Below are 17,396 nucleotides of genomic sequence, written 5' to 3' on the forward strand. Positions count from 1 at the left end.
TTTATAAAAGGAGTTTTTGTTCTCATTTTATAGATGAGAAAAAGGAGGCTCAGAGAAACTTTTTTTTGATAAAGGGTCATCTAGGAAATCTTATTTTTAAAAAAGATTTTATTTATTTGACAGAGAGACAGAGAGTGAGCACAGGAAGGGGGGAACAGGGAGAAGCAGGCTCCCTGCTTGGGTCAGGACTCAATCCTAGGACCCTGGGATCATGACCTGAGCTGAAGGCAGATACCTAATCGACTGAGCCACCCAGGCGCCCCTAGGAAAACATTTGATAGCACTTTGAATTAGTATTACATGACACTAATGGAAAAATATTTTTGGAAAATTGAATTCTGATTTACTCTCATTTGGCCATGAAAATCTTGACAATTCATGAATGTGCCATTCAGATTCTGCAAACCTGAAACACTGTGGCTAACAAACGTTTAACCACTAGAAAATCTTTCTCAAGTTTCCTTGGGCTATTCGAGGTCTTTTCTGGTTCCATATAAATTTTAGGATTATTTGTTCCATTTATTTGAGAAAAATTGATGGTTTTTTGATTGGGATTGAATTAAACATGTAGATTACTTTAGGTAGCATAGGCATTTTCACAGTATTTGTTCTTCCAATCCATGAGCATGGAACATTTTTCCCTTTCTTTGTGTTTTCCTCAATTTCTTTCACGAGTACTTTATAGTTTTCTTAGTATAGATTCTTTGAAAGACAATTATCATATGATCTCCCTGATATGAAGAATTTGAGAGGCAATGTGTGGGGTTTGGGCGGTAGGGAAGGAAAAAATGAAACAAGATGGGACCAAGGAGGGAAACAAACCATAAGAGACTCTTAATCTCATGAAAGAAACTGAGGGTTGCTGGGGGCAAGGAAGTAGGGAGAGGGTGGTGGGGTTATGGATCTTGGGGAAGGTATGTGCTATGGTGAGTGCTGTGAAGTGTGTAAACCGGTGATTCACAGACCTGTACCCTTGGGGCTAACAATACATTATATGTTAATAAAAAATAAAAAATTTAAAAATTTAAGAAATCTTTACCTGAAAAACTTAACATGGAATATATTTTGTGGGTGTATATTTGGATTTGTTCCATACTGATAGGGCTGATTCAAATATAGTAAGGAATTTTTTTTTTTTTAAGATTATTTTTTATTTATTTGACAGACACAGATCTCAAGTAGGCAGAGAGGCAGGCAGAGAGGGAGGAGGAAGCAGGCTCCCTGCTGAGCAGAGAGCCCAGTGCAGGGCTCGATCCCAGGACCCTGGAACCATACCCCGAGCTGAAGGCAGAGGCCCCAACCCACTGAGCCACCCAGGTGCCCCATAGTGAGGAATGTTGCTAAACCTATCCATGTCTTTCCTTGGTGAGAGTTCTACTGGAGTTGTGTCAATCCCTTCCACTCCCTCCCACTCTGAATGATAAACTTAAATAGGATTAAATTCTACTTTTTAGATATGTGGAGCAAAAGAATCACCTTTGGTGTTTATTTCATGTCATTTCTCAGTTTTAGATATACCCAAATTAAGCATTACATGCCCAAATCACTAATTCTGTATATAGGCAACCTGAGGCCAGGCTGTATGATTTATAATTCTTTGTTTCCACTTCCCGTTTTAGATGTGCTTATAGATAATTAAAGCTTATGGGAAAGAGTGGGTAATTTGTTGGTTTTGAAGAAATCAGAAATTATCCTTACATTGCTGGATATCCACTCCATGACTGCCTTGCTCCCTGCTCCAGAGAAAGTCCTCCACCTGCAGCAGGATCTAAGTGTCCTTGGGGAATGTAGTTTCTGCAAGGGTCTGCCATTCTATCCCCAAAGAAGAGAAAGGGTCAGTTTCAAAATATGTTTAATATGTCTATCTTCCAGATCCAAGGTGGCATAATGTTACATTTCAAAGGCAAATTTATCCATTTAATTATTTTTTTCAGAAGTCATTAATTAAGAGTATGTTTTCTGAAATTTCAAGAATGTTAGGTAAACTAAGAGTTTCTTCTGATACTCTCTAGTGTGTCTCCATGACATGATCAGTGAGGAAGATTCTCATGTATCACCACATGTGAGGAGGCTTAGTTGAAAAAACTTGAAACAGCTTACTGAATTCCTGGAAGAAGATAAAACATTTTTTAAAAGTAGGTAAGGGTATATTGGATTTAAACATTTTTACTTGAGATCAAATTTCTTTCCTAAGAGCAAGAGTATCAACATCAAATCATTCTTTTGTTATTTCCAAGGACATTGATTCTAGACATCCCTGCATGTTAAATGATTATCTTTGCTTCTTGGTGCTTAAAGAGCTTAGTTTTGCAACATTTCTTAAGTCCCATCTCAGGAGAATGGCACATGTGTTCCCCTACTGTGCTAACTCCCATCTATGACTAGTGGCTGCTTGCAACAGTATGTTAAGAAGATTTAGGCTGATCCATGATCAGTGAGTGGACAAGAATATAATGATTGATTAACTGTCTCTGCTGTGGGCCTGCATACGTTTGGGGGTCAGAAGACGATGAGGAAAGGAGAGCACAGTCTGTTTTCAAAGACGTCTCCATCCAACGTAAGATAGAAAATATCTTATGCCAGCAATTAAGTGTCTCCTTTCTGGGTTGATACAGTAGGATTGGTGGCCCAGTAAAAATATTCCCTCACATTGCAGGAATCGATTGTGAGTGTTAAGTAAAAGGAATCCTTGATTTTATTAGGATCTGCATTGGGCAAGGCAAGACAAGGAGCTGTTTCCACGCTGCGGGTGACCTTCCTGAGGCATTTTCCTGGCTCAGAGAATTTACCATTTGGAGACCCAGTGGTGGTTTCCTGGGTGGTGTGCATGCCCTTTTGGATGCCTGCAGGGGCGGTCACTCCAAAGTCATCGTCTATGTCACTGGGAGTTGTGGAAAAGCCCTCTGGAATTCCCTGGACGGCAGGATTCACTCCGGCTTGCCCTGCAGGAAGGATTCCATTCTGGGCCTCTGGATTAGCTGGACTGGTAGGCAGGCTGGATCCCGGGAACAGTGGCTGAAAAAGGAGTCCTGTGAAGATTTGTGGGGCCACCGGCTGGAAGGAGAAAAAGGAAAGGCAAACAAAGTCAAAAGGACACATTTTAATGCTGGTCAACTAGCTTTTTCTTCTTTGAGGGCAGCAAGTTGGGACAGGAATGGTAGGATGGAAAGGATAGAGTTAGAGAAAAATAATAAAGATTGGGCATTTTTCAGAAGAAATTCCTCTCTCTCCTGAGCAAGCTGATGCTGGTTTCATGACTACAATTCGATGCTGTATTTTATTTCTCTCAGAAAGGAAGTCACAATCATGGGAGAAGGAATAATGAATAATTTGTTCATCTTGGGTGTATTTGGAGGTAGAATGAGGGCAGGAAATCCATACACTTATGCTGGGTTATCTCTCTGCTATTGACCCAAATTATAGTCTCTCTTTTGCCCAGAATTTTTAAAAGTAATTTAAAAAACTAAAAATTAATAGAAAATTAATTAGTCAATCAACCCTCATCCTATGATTTGCGTCTCTTCAAGTTTCTTTTGATTTATTTTTTGAAGGCATTGGAATATTCAGGCAGAAATAATTCTCTTATCAATTCAGCAACTTGTATATTCCTTGAGGTTACTCAGTGAACTGCTCTGTGTAGGTCTGTCAATGATTTGCATACTAGAAATAAATGTTGTTGCTGCCTACATTTATTTTTTTTTTCCTGGAATAAATTACCATGAGAAGTTCCTCTTAAGAAGAAATAATTTAGTGTAAACTGGATTTGGAAAAAGTTCAGGCAGGGACTTGTTCTCTGAAACCCCTCAGTTCTCATTAGAACTGAAAATAAAATAAAAAGAATAGAACAGAATAGAATAAAAAGGGTTGAGATCTCCCAGTTAAGATACAGTTCAGTTTCCTTGGGCATGGTTCCTGTTACTTTGTATAAGAACTGCCTGATGGGACGCCTGGGCGGCTCAGTTGGTTGGACAACTGCCTTCGGCTCAGGTCATGATCCCGGAGTCCTGGGATCAAGTCCCGCATCGGGCTCCCAGCTCCATGGGGAGTCTGCTTCTCCCTCTGACCTTCTTGCTCATGCTCTCTCTCACTGTCTCTCTCTAAAATAAATAAATAAAATCTTTTTTTTTTTTTTTTTAAAAAGAACTGCTTGAAACGTTTGTTTAAAAGGTAATTCCCAGGCTTCACTGCTAGAGAGATTCTGATTGAGCTGATCTAGGGCAGGATCCAGAAATCTGCATTTTTTTTTAAGATTTTATTTATTTATTTGACAGGGAGAGATCACAAGCAGGCAGAGAGGCAGGCAGAGAGAGAGGGGGAAGCAGGCTCCCCGCTAAGCAGAGAGCCCTATGCTGGCCTCGATCCCAGGACCCTGAGATCATGACCTGATCCGAAGGCAGAGGCTTAAACCCACTGAGCCACCCAGGTACCCCAGATATCTGCATTTTTTATCAGTACCCCAAGTTGTCTCGATTTGGTGGTCCAAGACTAAAGTTTGGGAAACACTGTCTTAGATTTACCAGGTTCTATAGCTAGAATTAAACTTATGCCAGAGAGAGACAGGAGTGGAATATAGATGTTTTCAAGCAGGGGGTCATGGCATTTATAGATTTGAAATAAAGAAGGTGGTAATGCCCATCATTAAAAAATAAGACATAAAGAATAGACTATAAATTACTGAGTGTATTCTATGTGGTAAGGGTAAATACTATTTCAGGAAGTGTGTGTGTGTGTGTGTGTGTGTGTGTGTGTGTGTGTATGTTAGCTGCATGAAAAATAACTGTTACTGTGGGTTTTACTTAAAAAAAGTTTGATGGTTATTAAGGAGGGCACGTATTGCATGGAACACTGGGTGTGGTGCATAATCAATGAATCTTGGAAAACTGAAAAAATAAAATAAAATTGAAAAAAAAAGTTTGAGAACCACTGGTACAGCAGATAGAAAAATGACTTTTGATCTGAATCTACTATTTCTTGACCTTGGGACCTAAGTAGCCTAAGTTCTCTGAGCCTCAGTTTTATTATCTATAAAGCTGGGTTAAAAATCTGTGCTTTGTGGGGTGTCTGGCAGATTCAGACTGTAGAGCATGCAACTCTTGATCTTGAAGTCATGAGTTCAAGCCCAACGTTGGGCATAGTTTACTTAAAAAAAAAAATCTGTAGTTTGTAATTTGGTGAGGATTAAAGGCAATGTATGTAAAAGATCTACCAAGGTGCCTATTACACAAAATTGGCTAAATAAGTGGTAGATGTGGGCATTCATGTACCATTGTTGCAAAACAATCCCATTGCTTGATTTTGTGAACAATCTAGCAAATCTCTACCTTTTTCACAATAGAAAGATTTAAAAACAAACCTGTCTTCCCAGATATTACCTTGACTTAACTTCAGTGTCATGTTAAGGTACCACAGTAATTCAAGTCATTTTTTTCCTAAAAATGACTTATGGGAAAATGTATAGAAGTGTCTGATAATGGTAAGATGAGTCTTACTATTTAGTTCAGCCCTCTAGTTATTCATGTGTGCAGGAAAAGCTCATCTGTCACTATGGGTTGCTAACAAAAGAACATATTTTCCTATAAAAATAAAAAAAATTAAGCCAAGAAAATTAATCTTTCCTGCAATAAATACCAATATATATATTATTCTACATCGTATGCTTTTAAATAATTTATAATCCTAGATTTTAATCATATAAAGTTAAAAATATGCATTGAATTTCTGGATAGAACTGAATCTAATATCAATATATAGAAAAAAAAAGCTAAGTCAAATTAACGGAAAAGTAGTTGTAGAAGGAGAGTGAAATCCTCAACTAGACAAAGGTATCTTAATGCAAAGATCTATAAAAAAGTTCAGTTTATAGCAGGCATCAGGTTTAGGGGTTGTGGTCAAAAGAGACTGTGTGGGGACAGAAAGCAAGACTGTGATTGCAGTGAGAAGAATTTGAAATGCCAGTAATTAATTTTCTTTTTACCAATTCTTCTGAGCTTATGATAGCACCCTAAAAGAAAAATAATACACAAGTTATTAGACAAATTTTAACCTTTTTGAAGCAAGATATGTATAACATAATTTAAAAGCTTAAAACACTTGTAAAATTTGTAAAGAGACATTTTAAATTTAAAAAAAATTTTTAATTGCCTTTATGATTGTTTCCCATAATTCAAGTCAGCATATGATATTGGACTAATACCTAATATCTGAGTGATGTGAAATCTTCTGCATTTTAAAAGTTATATACTTTTCTATTGTTAAGTAATACATGCATATTGGAAGAAACTTGGAAAATGCAGAAGGCAACAAAGAAAAAAATACCATCCCATCATACAGAGTTTGATGGATTTTCCTCCAGATGTTTTTCACACATTTCTTTTTTACATAATGGAAGCTATTTATATAACTTATAAAGTCATATAATTTGGGTCTTACTTTTTCTTTTAATAATATACCCACAATCATTTAACCTTAGTAATGATGAATTCAAATAAATGTACTATTTGAATGTTCTCAAAATATTTGCTTTTACTTTTGCACCATCTGCTCAATCACTTTCCTTTTGTTTAAATTTAAGTGGCACCCAATTTTTTTTCTCTACCACAGATATTATTTTGAGAGATGTATTCATATGTAGACCTTTGCTGTATTTCAGATTATTTCACTGAGATGTGTTTCCAGCTGTGGAATTAAGAATTGATAAGAACTTTATATCTGACTCTGCTTTCAGAAGTAAAAGCTACCATCCCATGCAGGTCATATATGATCTTGACCCTTGGTAACTTTGTCAATGATCTCAAGTATTGCCTTTCATAAAAGCAAATAGGGAGAGAGGAAAATGTTTGTATCATTTTTAGGGAAAAGATACATAGTTAATAAATAGATTTGAGATTAAAAAATAAATTCCCCAAATCATCAATCATTAGATCAGTCCCATTAACTTATTTTTTTATTATCTGTATGCTTTGAAGGACTGACTGGTTTACCCATGACATTTACTAACTGTGATTGTAACTGAATAACTGTATCTCCAACTACTCACCTTCAAATTAGAAATAAAAATATTATCTTCAAAAAATATTATCTTCAAAAGTTGTTTTGAATAAAGAGATAATATGTAACAAATAATAAAATACCTACAATAGTGCCTGGTGCTTAGTAAATGTTCAGTAAGGGCTAGCTCATTATTATCAGTTCACACAGTGCAAAGTAAATAGAAAACTTGGCAATTATCTGGTAAATTGAGGGAGGATGACATATTTCAAACTAAGATGATTTAAAATAAAAATCATATCACAAAATAATCTTACATGGGCTCCAACGTGTGCTACAATAACTGGTAACATCTGAAAAAGAGTGAAAAATTCAATTAAAATATATCCAAAGGTAAGTTCTAGCAGATGACACAGATACTGAGATTTTCTTAAAAGCATACGATATTCACTGAAGAAGTATTTGTTACCAATGTATCAGCTATAGTCATAGATAGAAACCCACAGGGTTGCTTGGGAATTGGAACTCAACCAATTTGTAAAAAGCAGGTTTAGACCCAGAGAGATTTAAAACTAGTACACGGAAACACATTCAGGAGGTAGAAGTTACAGAATTGGACGGGCAAAAAATAATTTTGGTCTCAAGCTATCTCCAAACTGAAAGTTATTACAAGTAATAATGACAGTAGAAGACATGTTAAAAATGGATTTTTGAAATACAAAGATTTATCAAAGCATATATGTTTAGTTTCATAATGATTACTTGGATATTTTGCTGCTAAAATAGAGAACTGGTGGAAAATTATGGATGATAGTCTATCATCTTGATACTGGCAGTGTTCTTAGAACTAAATGAGAAATACTTTACTGGTCACTGAGAACCACTTAAATGTTATGAAGTTTTAGTTGAAAAGGTTTGGGTGAGGTGTTGGCATGCTGTAGTCCTCGAAGAACTAACCTAGAGTTTGTCCAAGTGAACTAGTGTTTTAAAGTTTATTTTTATTTCTATAGACATTCTCCTAGTGCCATGAAAGTCATCTAAATGGGAATTCTAACACTAACCAATGCAAAAGATGTGAAAGTCTTAAGAAACAGACTCTTAGTTTTGTTATTTCCCAAGACAGTTTGTTCAGTAATACCCAGAATGCCAAAAGGTACGTACATTTAAGTATACACATTTAAGACAAAGCCTTACTGTCCGTCAGATCCTTGGCTACTGACAATAAAAAAAAGCCAACCAGTCTTTAGAATGGTGACCGGAAAGTCGGGTGAAGGGAAGGGGCATGGAGGATTTGGAAAAAAACCATAATTGAGATTTGTTCTTTAAAGCCCATTTCAAAGGAACAAAAAGATACAAATAGGAAACCACAAATGTGTCAATAAAAAGTGGAATAAAAGATAATTTATTTGTTCACTGACACAACAAAAAGGAGAAAAATTTTTTATTAGCTTTTGGTAGAGATATTGTTTGAAGTAAAAATAGCTAACACTGAGTGTTTACCATGTGGTAGGTACTGTTTTAAGTGTTTTATGTTTATTTGCTCATTTAATCCTTGGAACAACCCTAGAGGTAGGTTCTACTTTAATCACTATTTTAAATCATGAGGAAAATGAGCCACGGAGTGGTGATGTCATTTGACCACACACAGTAACTAGAGAGCTGGATTTGACCAGAGTTTTGCGGTTCTAGAGTTTACCCTTAACCACACTGGCCTTGCTTTGATAAGTGAGAGCTATGGACGGGTGCCCAGGTTTCTGACAAGGATGTAGGCCACTCTGCATAGGGAGACACAGGACTGGAGGGCTGGGCCTGCACGGGAGGCCAAGGAGGTGTTGGCATATGCTGGAGAGACTGAAGAATCCCTACTGAGAATGGGGACTGATTTACATTAGTGCACACTAACACCAGACTCTCTCTGCTCGACCTCAGTGACATCTGCAGTGCCTACTAATGCCTTGGCCTCCAGTGGATATTCTTTTTTTTTTTTTTTTTTTTTAAGATTTTTATCTATTTATTTGAGAGTGAGGGAGAGTGAGAGAGAGCAAGCACGAATGGGATGAGAGGTTGAGGGAGAAGCAGACTCCTCAATGAGCAGGGAGCTCGAAGTAGGGAACCCAGGACTCTGGGATCATGACCTGAGCCGAGGACAGATGCTTAACCCACTGGGCCACCCAGACACCCGGCCAGTGGATAGACTTCGGTGAATATGAAATGTACTAAATTGGGCTTCAAGGTTAGAGCAGGGCAACAGTTGAAGCTGAAGCTGGGGAGGTAGCATGTGGATTATTCAGGATCATGTGTTAAAGAGACTCATTTTATTTGCCTGTATCTCTAGTCTTTTTTTAGAGGATCACTGTTATTATTAAGATCTAAATAAGCAAAAAATACTTGGAGTGAAGGCTCTAATATATCTGTAAGAAATAAGCACTGGTTGATAGACATGTAAGTATACATCTCAATATTTTTAAAAAAATGTAAGAATTAGTTATGTCACAGAATTTCACAACTATGAAATAAATGAAAAAGTGGAGAGTGTCTTGTGTTGTTATTTTGGACAAATGAAAGCACAGAGGAAAGCATTAGTTACATATGATATAGAATTTAAATTGAACAGCTTCAAATTGTTTTGTCAATTAAACTCAGCTTTGATTATAATTACTAATTAATGCAAGCTTACTCTTATTAAGACCTGGAGGTGTCCTTTGTGGTAGGAGGATGGTAAGAATATATTCGTTCATTGCTGTATTCATGTTTCATAATTTTGAAATGTATTTTAAAAGTCTTATAATTTTGTATGTCTTTGGACCCACAAATACTGTTTCTAAGAACTGGTCCTAAGGAAATAATCATTGATATGCTCAAAGACTTATTTAAAGGATGTGCACTGTAATATTATTTACAGAAGCAAAAGTTTTGATGAAAAAAATCCCAATTTTTGCAATATGATGGAATACTAAGCAATCAATAAAAACAATTTTGTAAGTGAATTTTCAAAGGACAAAGACCATTCAAAATACATTAAGTGAAAAAAATAGATTATAGGACATTAGACATAGTAAGAACATATTTCCTTTAAAAAATATACTTACATGTGTAGAAAAAGGACTGCAAGGACATACCCTAGAATGCTGACCATGTTAAGTGCTGGTTGGTAGGGTTATGGGTGAATTTTATTTTTCTTTTTGCTTTTCTACATTCTAATTTTCTATAATTAACACACAATACATGTAATACATAAATAGCTTCTAAAAAAATTAGACCATTCTGTGGGAATGATGGGGGCTGAGTTCATGCATAGAATAAGTGATCTATAAACAACTTAGTCTAGCTGCAAAGAGATCATTGTGTTTTTCTCCAAGTCATTAAGCTAGTTAGAGAAGCTTCAAGATGCTGAAACTTGGGCTTTGTCTGTAGTTAAGATGCAACACTTATGATAGGAGTGATGCTATATGCATTTCATTTAAATCCTAATGAGAGAGGGTTTTTCAGGGTTTTTCCGGAAAGCAAGTGATGATGGGAGGGGAGAAGGAACTAGAGACTTGTTGGGGAATTGAGAGGAGGCATGAATTGAGAGCATAGAAAAGGAGATTAGAATTGCTGGAAATAAACTTTATCCATCTCTCAATTTTTTCTTTGGGATGATTCTGGCCACCCAGAAAGTCTTTTATAGAAAACAGCAAGGTAGAAAAGATTCCTGCTACCTCTCGATTTCCCTCCTTATATTCTTTACCTTTTAATTTTCCCCAGCACCTCACATTTTCCCGTTACCTGTTACAAACGTATTTTAGGGAGGTTATGAGGTGGCAGGCTGTTTTCTCCGTGAATTTTCATCAAGGACCAAATTACCAAAGATGTTCTATGTTCAGTTGAACATTCCTCTGTAAATTTCTGGGCAAAACCTTTTTCTAAGATTTATTTATTTATTTGAGAGAGAGAGAGAGAGAGAGAAGGGGGAGCAGCAGAGGGAAAGGGAGAGAGATCCCCAGCAGACTCCCCTCTGAGCATGAAGTCAGATGCAAGGGTCCATCCCAGAACCCCAAAAACATGACCTGAGCGGAAAACAAGAGTCTGATGTTCAACCCATGGAGCCATTTGGGTGCCCCTCTGTGTAAGACTTTTAAAACCTTAAACAAATTCTTTCCTTCCCTTTTAGGCTTCTACCTGATAGAAAATGCTCCCCAGTGTTGAACTGAACTCCCGTCTTGAACTTACTTGGGATTGCAGCTGCTGTTGTGTGTTCAGTACCCCCAGGCTCAGGGGGAGGGTCTGGGTACCAGGTGGCATCTCTGCAGCAGGATTTAGCTGTTGGGCAAAGAACAAGATCGTCATTGTGTTGTTCCATGTTGAACATTCGAGAAACTAAAATGTATTTATTAAACGTAAAATACGCTTAAAGGGAGAATTTGCTATGCAAATATATACATTTACTACGCACACCCAAAAATAGTATGTGATATACTACTGCACTAGGAATTAGGTGTGGAGATGAAGTTCAGGGACTTATTTAGTCTACTAGTATGACCATAAGATCCAGGACTAACATTTCCCATATGAACCCATTCTCTTGAGGATTACTTGAATGATTTTATTCTCACTTTCCACTTTTGGCTATAATAACTATGGTTCCTGAGATTTTCTGATAGCTTTCTTATAAAGAAATTAATGTTTTCATAGGCCTCCCCATAAAAATGGTGAGGGTCACAATGAAATATCTAGCCTGAGTACAGTCTAGTATTATGCATAAATCTCACCACCTTAACCAGGAAAGGTATTTATTATGTTTCTTCTCGCAAATAGAGTAAATTATACAGATAGTCCACGAGAAGAATGAAGATCTTTCTTACCCCTTTGAGTTTATTCTTGTTGGGGTGATGATAGTGGTCATAGGTTTTGTGTGGGTGTGTGGACATTTTAGGGACAGTGAGGAAAATATGTTGGAAGAATGTGCAGAGGAGCCAGAAGAAGAGGTAAGAAGAACTAAAGCAGTTAAAGACATGAGAATTCGATTCATTCCCTTAGAAGCCCTTCTGCTAAGAAAAACTTTTTATGATGTACTGAATAGCACCCCATGCTCTGACTTTTCTGTGTTCTCTTTCAACTTATCTACAATAATAGTGTGTGTGTGTGTGTGTGTGTGTGTGTGTGTGTATTTGTGGATACACTCAAATTAGGTATTGTATTTAACAGTGGATATTAAAATGATATAAAAGAGTACTTACCAGCTGCAGATCTGACCCTAGTGTGAACATCTGCGTCAGTGGTATCAGACTTAAAGAGGGGAGTACCTGTAGGGGCATTGAAATTGATGTGAGACCAGAGCTTGTCTGTTTCCACCATGCTGTCAGTGGCAGATATCCTTGTGTCTATACTCCCAATACAGGTGGATTTAGGATGAAGGTAAATGGAAGTAAAGTTTTGGGGCCTCTCACCAGCTTTGCCTCCCCTTCTGTGGCCCCCAGTGGCACCCTAGCAATGTGTTGAGTTTAAAAATGTGTAATTGGCTCTTATTTCTTATCTCATAGTAATTATTCACAATGAGATACCACCTCACACCTGCAGAAGAGCTAAAAATAACAAGTTAGAAACAAAAGATGTTGGTGAGGATGTGGAGAAATGGGAACTTTTCTTACACTGTTGGTGGGAATGCAAATGGTACAGCCACCCTGGAAAACAATATGGAGGTTCCTCAAAAAGTTGAAAATAGAGTGACCCTACGACCCAGCAATTGCACTACTGGGTATTTACCCAAAAGATATAAACATAGTCATTCGATGGGGTATGTGCATCTGAATGTTTACAGCAACAATGTCCACGATAGCCAAACTATGGAAAGAGATGTCCATCAAATATATATATATATATATATATATATATATATATATATATAAAATAATATATATATGAATACTACTCAGCCATCAAAAATTGAAATCTTACCATTTGTAACAATATGTAGGGAATTAGAAGATATTATGTTAAATGAAATGAGAGAAAGACAGAGACCATATAGCTTCACTCCTATGTGTAATTTAAAAAACAAAACAGATGAACACAGGGAAAGGGAGGGAAAAATAAAATAAGATGAAATCAGAGAGGGAGACTCTTAACTTTAAAAATCAAACTGAGGGTTACTGGAGGGGAGGTGGGTGGGAGGATGGGGTATTTGGGTGATGGGCGTAAAGGACGGCACTTGGTGTAAGTACTGGGTGTTATATGCAACTGATGAATCACTAAATTCTACCTCTGAAACTAATAATGCATTAAATGTTAACCAACTGATTTAAAATAAAATGAAATAAAGACAAATTATATACTTCAGTACTTAATTTTACATATCTAATTCTGTCTTCCCTTTCTTAAACCGCATCTTCAAATTGTATAAGCTTCAGTCAGATTCCTTAAGGAATGAGACGGGGTCCTGTCTTGAGTGCTCCCTAATGTCCACAAACTAAAAAGAGAACCTTAGACTTTGGTGTTGTACTATTTCATAAAGTCTAGATGTAGGTAAGGAGGGATCCTTTAGAGCAGAGCAGTTGTTGGAGTTGTAAGAAGGGGGTAGCCAAGAGACAATACAGTTTACAAAAGTTTTTACATAAACAAATTTTACAACATTAGCTCATTGGTAACAATGGAATTTAAGAAAACTACAAGGAAATCCAGTTAGTTTTATAGAGCTACCTTAGTCCCTGCCAGCTCTGGCAGACAGACCACATACGATTATGTCACAGTATTGCAAGGGCTTTGATGACCAAGCTTTGTCATTAGGTGTCGCTCTTGCTTTTCAGGTTTTACTGTTGGTTGCTAAGCCAAATTATTATTGAGACAAAAAGAAAAAGAATGAAGATGATTTGCTTTTTCTGCTCAAAATTTTCAAAAAATGTGTTGGTTCTTTTTGGTTGTTGTTGTTACCAAGAGAAAGTCTTTTTCTCTTGTTCAACCATGAGACTGTGTGTAAATCTTGATTTTAAATTCACTATTCTTACCATGTTTCCTTTGTTGGTCTGCAAATGTTCCCCACGGTAGGACTCTCACCTGATTTGGCTGCTGCTGGTTTAGTAGTGTTGCCTGATGTGGAGCCGGTTTTGTTGGAGGAAGTCCCAAAACAGGGTTGAGCTGCGTCTGTAATAACAAATATTAGATCAGGCAGTGATGGGTCTGAGGTTTTGTATCCATTTATCTCCAGATGTAACAAGATGTCCCAAATGCAGAAATGTCTGCCTTTAGGCTTTGTGTGTTTCTGAATTTAACTGCCTGGGATGTTTCGTGTATGGCAGGAGATGAATTGTAGAGTGGAAAAATGCCAGAGCAGAGGGTAGTGTAGGGAAATATGTAGGGTGGGGTTGGGCACATGGACCTCAGATAGTAGTTCCTAGGCTTCTTTCTCTTTTCTGTAACTGCCTCCCTCCTTTTTCAGGACATGAAATACATCAGCTGCACCTTAGCTCTGTAAACCTTTGCTTTTCCCCCATGCCTGAAGGTACGCTGCCATAACTTACCTTCCTAGTTCTGCCTTGTGCCTGACAAGTCATTTCTGGTAATGGAAATTCAATCTCCTTCCTGGCCGGGGTATTTTCTTAGTGTATTAAGAATAACTGAATTCTAGGGGTGAAATTGTCCTTGACATCGATATTAGCTATCTAATCATCATTGATTCATTTTTTATGCCTTCATGATAATTGAATAAATTCATTTACAAATAATAAAAAATACCTTGTCCATGTGTCCCGAGTTTTCATTGGATAAATATCACTACTACATCTTGTAGACATGTCAGTGTTACACCCCACATCTCCTCCTCCACTAACTTTCTGGCTGCTCTCACATCATTGTCTATTAGCAGTCTGCATTAACCTGCAAACCACTCCTTAGTCAACCCTGAATGATGGCTGGGCACCTGGAAAGTTGTATTTTTCTTGAGTTTTCACAAATTGTATGGCAATTTAAATACACTAACGACACCTTATTTAGAGGAACCATTGAGTAAATTTGTTTGAAGTGAGAAATCACATTTTACAAAAGAATTACTAATTTACTTTGTTTTAAAATCAATTTTTGCAGACAATGTCTTTAAAGGAGGACATAAGTGTATTTGGAGTGAAATAAGAAGGACAGTGGTTCTATCCTGTCCGCATAAGATCACCTTATTCCTCTTCATAGAACTAATCAGAGTTATAATTTATAATTTAATGTTTCTTTAAAAAAGTCTTTATTTGTATCTACAGTCCTTGCAAACACCATGAAGGATCATGTCTTTTTCTTCCCCGCTCATCATTGTATTTTCAGCACGAGCACAGTATCTGGTACATAGAGATTTCATTAAGTATTTGTTGATTGTATGGATGACTATAGATGTGTCAAGGGAGTTCAACTAAGAATGGTCTCTTTTTGTTCTTCTATTTCATAGAAAATTCCTTCTAATTTTTTCTGTATGTCAAAGATCATCTCAGGTGGCCAAAGGGAAGTCTGCTTAGAGATGCAAACCACCCACATCTATGTCTATAAAATATTGGAGGACAATTGGAGGATGTATTCAAACACTAGTACTCCTTTCTTTCAAACACCTGTTACTTGTGAACATTTTTCAATGTTCTAAGGAAAAAAGTTGGCCACTTTGTAATATCCCCTCACTTTTGTACACTTTGATCAGTTTTTTAGGGTTTATATAGTCACACAATTTGGTAACCTTTTTAGGCTTTATAAGTCTACATGTTTCATGCTTCCAATTAGGAAAGTCATAAAATGTAGTTTACCTCTTTTGTCATGAGAAAATAATTGGTTGCCAAGAAAATCTTCGTTTTGGAGAATGAAATAATTATCCACTTTAAGTAGATACAATGTAAGACATTTCTTTTTTCCCCTGGTTTCTACCCCACTGTTCTGCCAAAATAATTGAAATTCTATTACATTAGAGTGGGTGCTTTTTAAAAATCTAAGTATGTTGAAATATGCACTGACACCTTATTAATTTGTCATTTTTCGTGTTGGAAAATAGAAACAGAAAACTGAGGGGATGGGTCACAGGACAGAGCAGTGTTGATGGAGTGCTGGGAGAAAGCTAGGTCTACAAGCAGAGGGTGCTACCGAGGCTGCTTGGTAATAAAATAAACATATCGCACTTACCGGTAATGACTGAGTTGACCCTAGAAGATAAAGTAGCAGAATCATAGTCTTCATGTTTCAAAAGAATACCTATAATAACAAAATAGTATCACTCTTTCACTCTATTTTTTCCCCTGTTCAGAGAAGACATTTTTTAAAAAATTCTATTTGAAATAAGACCAATTAATGTTACCTTTCTCCCCACTTGGCAAAATGTACAGGTGTGATGATATTCAAAGTCCTGTTGATTGCTCCAGTGTCTGTGGTGGATAATTTTACCCTTGGATGAGTTGTAAGTTTGTAGGGGAATTTAAACTCAATTCCAGGAGGCTGGCAACTGAGAGGCCAATCAGGACTTGGCTTCTGTGAAATCATTTGGTTTCTTTCATTTCCCAACACTTCATTAGGTGAGTTATTAGCTGCAGACATCATATTACCCAATGTCTACCATTTGAATAGAGGGTATTTCAGGAAGACATACTTTGTGCAATTAAGAAAAGTGCAGACAATAAAAAAAAATTACAATCCTCTTTTACCTCCTCTTTCCCAAATGACTTCCCAGATGTACCTGTTTTGTCATGTTTCTATGAGCATACAAATCAGACATCAGAATGTTCAGCTTTGTGCATAGTTAAAAAATTAAGCCTGTTATGTATTGCTTTGCAACTTTATTTATTTGACAAATAATGGATAACTTCATGTGTTAGTACATACAGTTTTATTTCGTTTATTTAATGGTTTTGTTATATTATATAACATTTCTTTTTGATGGACATTTCATCCATTTTCATTGTATTTTATAATGATAAAAGTGGAACAATGGACATCGTTATAAAACTTGTCTCACAGATGTGGGGGTATTTCTGTAGGTTTTATTCCTAGAAGTGCTGAATTAAAGGATATCTGTTTTAAGTTTCAATAGATAAGGCTGAATTGCCATCCAGAAATGTTGAATGTATGCTTTATTTTAAACAAGGAAAAAGATACTTAAACTTGAGCAAAACATAGATGCTCACTGAAGTCTGTTTCACAACAAAAGAACAACTAAGCGCTCACCATAGGTTTTCAGGGCCCCAGGCTGCACCAGGAGTTTTGGAGATTTGCTATTTCTTTAATGATGTTTTTAATGGACTTGGTTGGGTCTATTCAACAACTTCTGAGTACAAATCAATGATGAATTTATGTCATGCCAGGATTTCATGTGGAAGGCCATCATAGCTTTGGCTTATTTAAAGGTCCAGAAAGTCTATCGGTGGAAAATTGTCTGAGATAATGAGGCATTTTAAAAAGCTTTTCTGTAACTACTCCTT

At 36.7% G+C, this 17,396-nt stretch overlaps 1 protein-coding gene across 1 annotated transcript; it reads right to left on the bottom strand.

Moving 5' to 3' along the window:
* Positions 1–1,999: 1,999 nt before the first annotated feature.
* AMTN (amelotin) lies at positions 2,000–16,303 on the bottom strand. Its single transcript, XM_032863036.1, has 9 exons — positions 16,280–16,303; positions 16,108–16,176; positions 14,020–14,106; positions 12,207–12,272; positions 11,200–11,289; positions 7,305–7,340; positions 5,975–6,001; positions 2,790–3,054; positions 2,000–2,107 (listed from the first exon to the last, which is right to left on the bottom strand). Exons 2-9 carry the CDS (start codon positions 16,159–16,161, stop codon positions 2,097–2,099), a joined length of 636 nt encoding a protein of 211 aa, XP_032718927.1. The 5' UTR covers positions 16,162–16,176; positions 16,280–16,303; the 3' UTR covers positions 2,000–2,096.
* Between the last annotated feature and the right edge of the window lie 1,093 nt (positions 16,304–17,396).

This window comes from Lontra canadensis, unplaced genomic scaffold, assembly GCF_010015895.1.
Source record: "Lontra canadensis isolate GAN:19392208 unplaced genomic scaffold, GSC_riverotter_1.0 scaffold1, whole genome shotgun sequence".
Lineage (NCBI taxonomy): Eukaryota > Metazoa > Chordata > Mammalia > Carnivora > Mustelidae > Lontra > Lontra canadensis.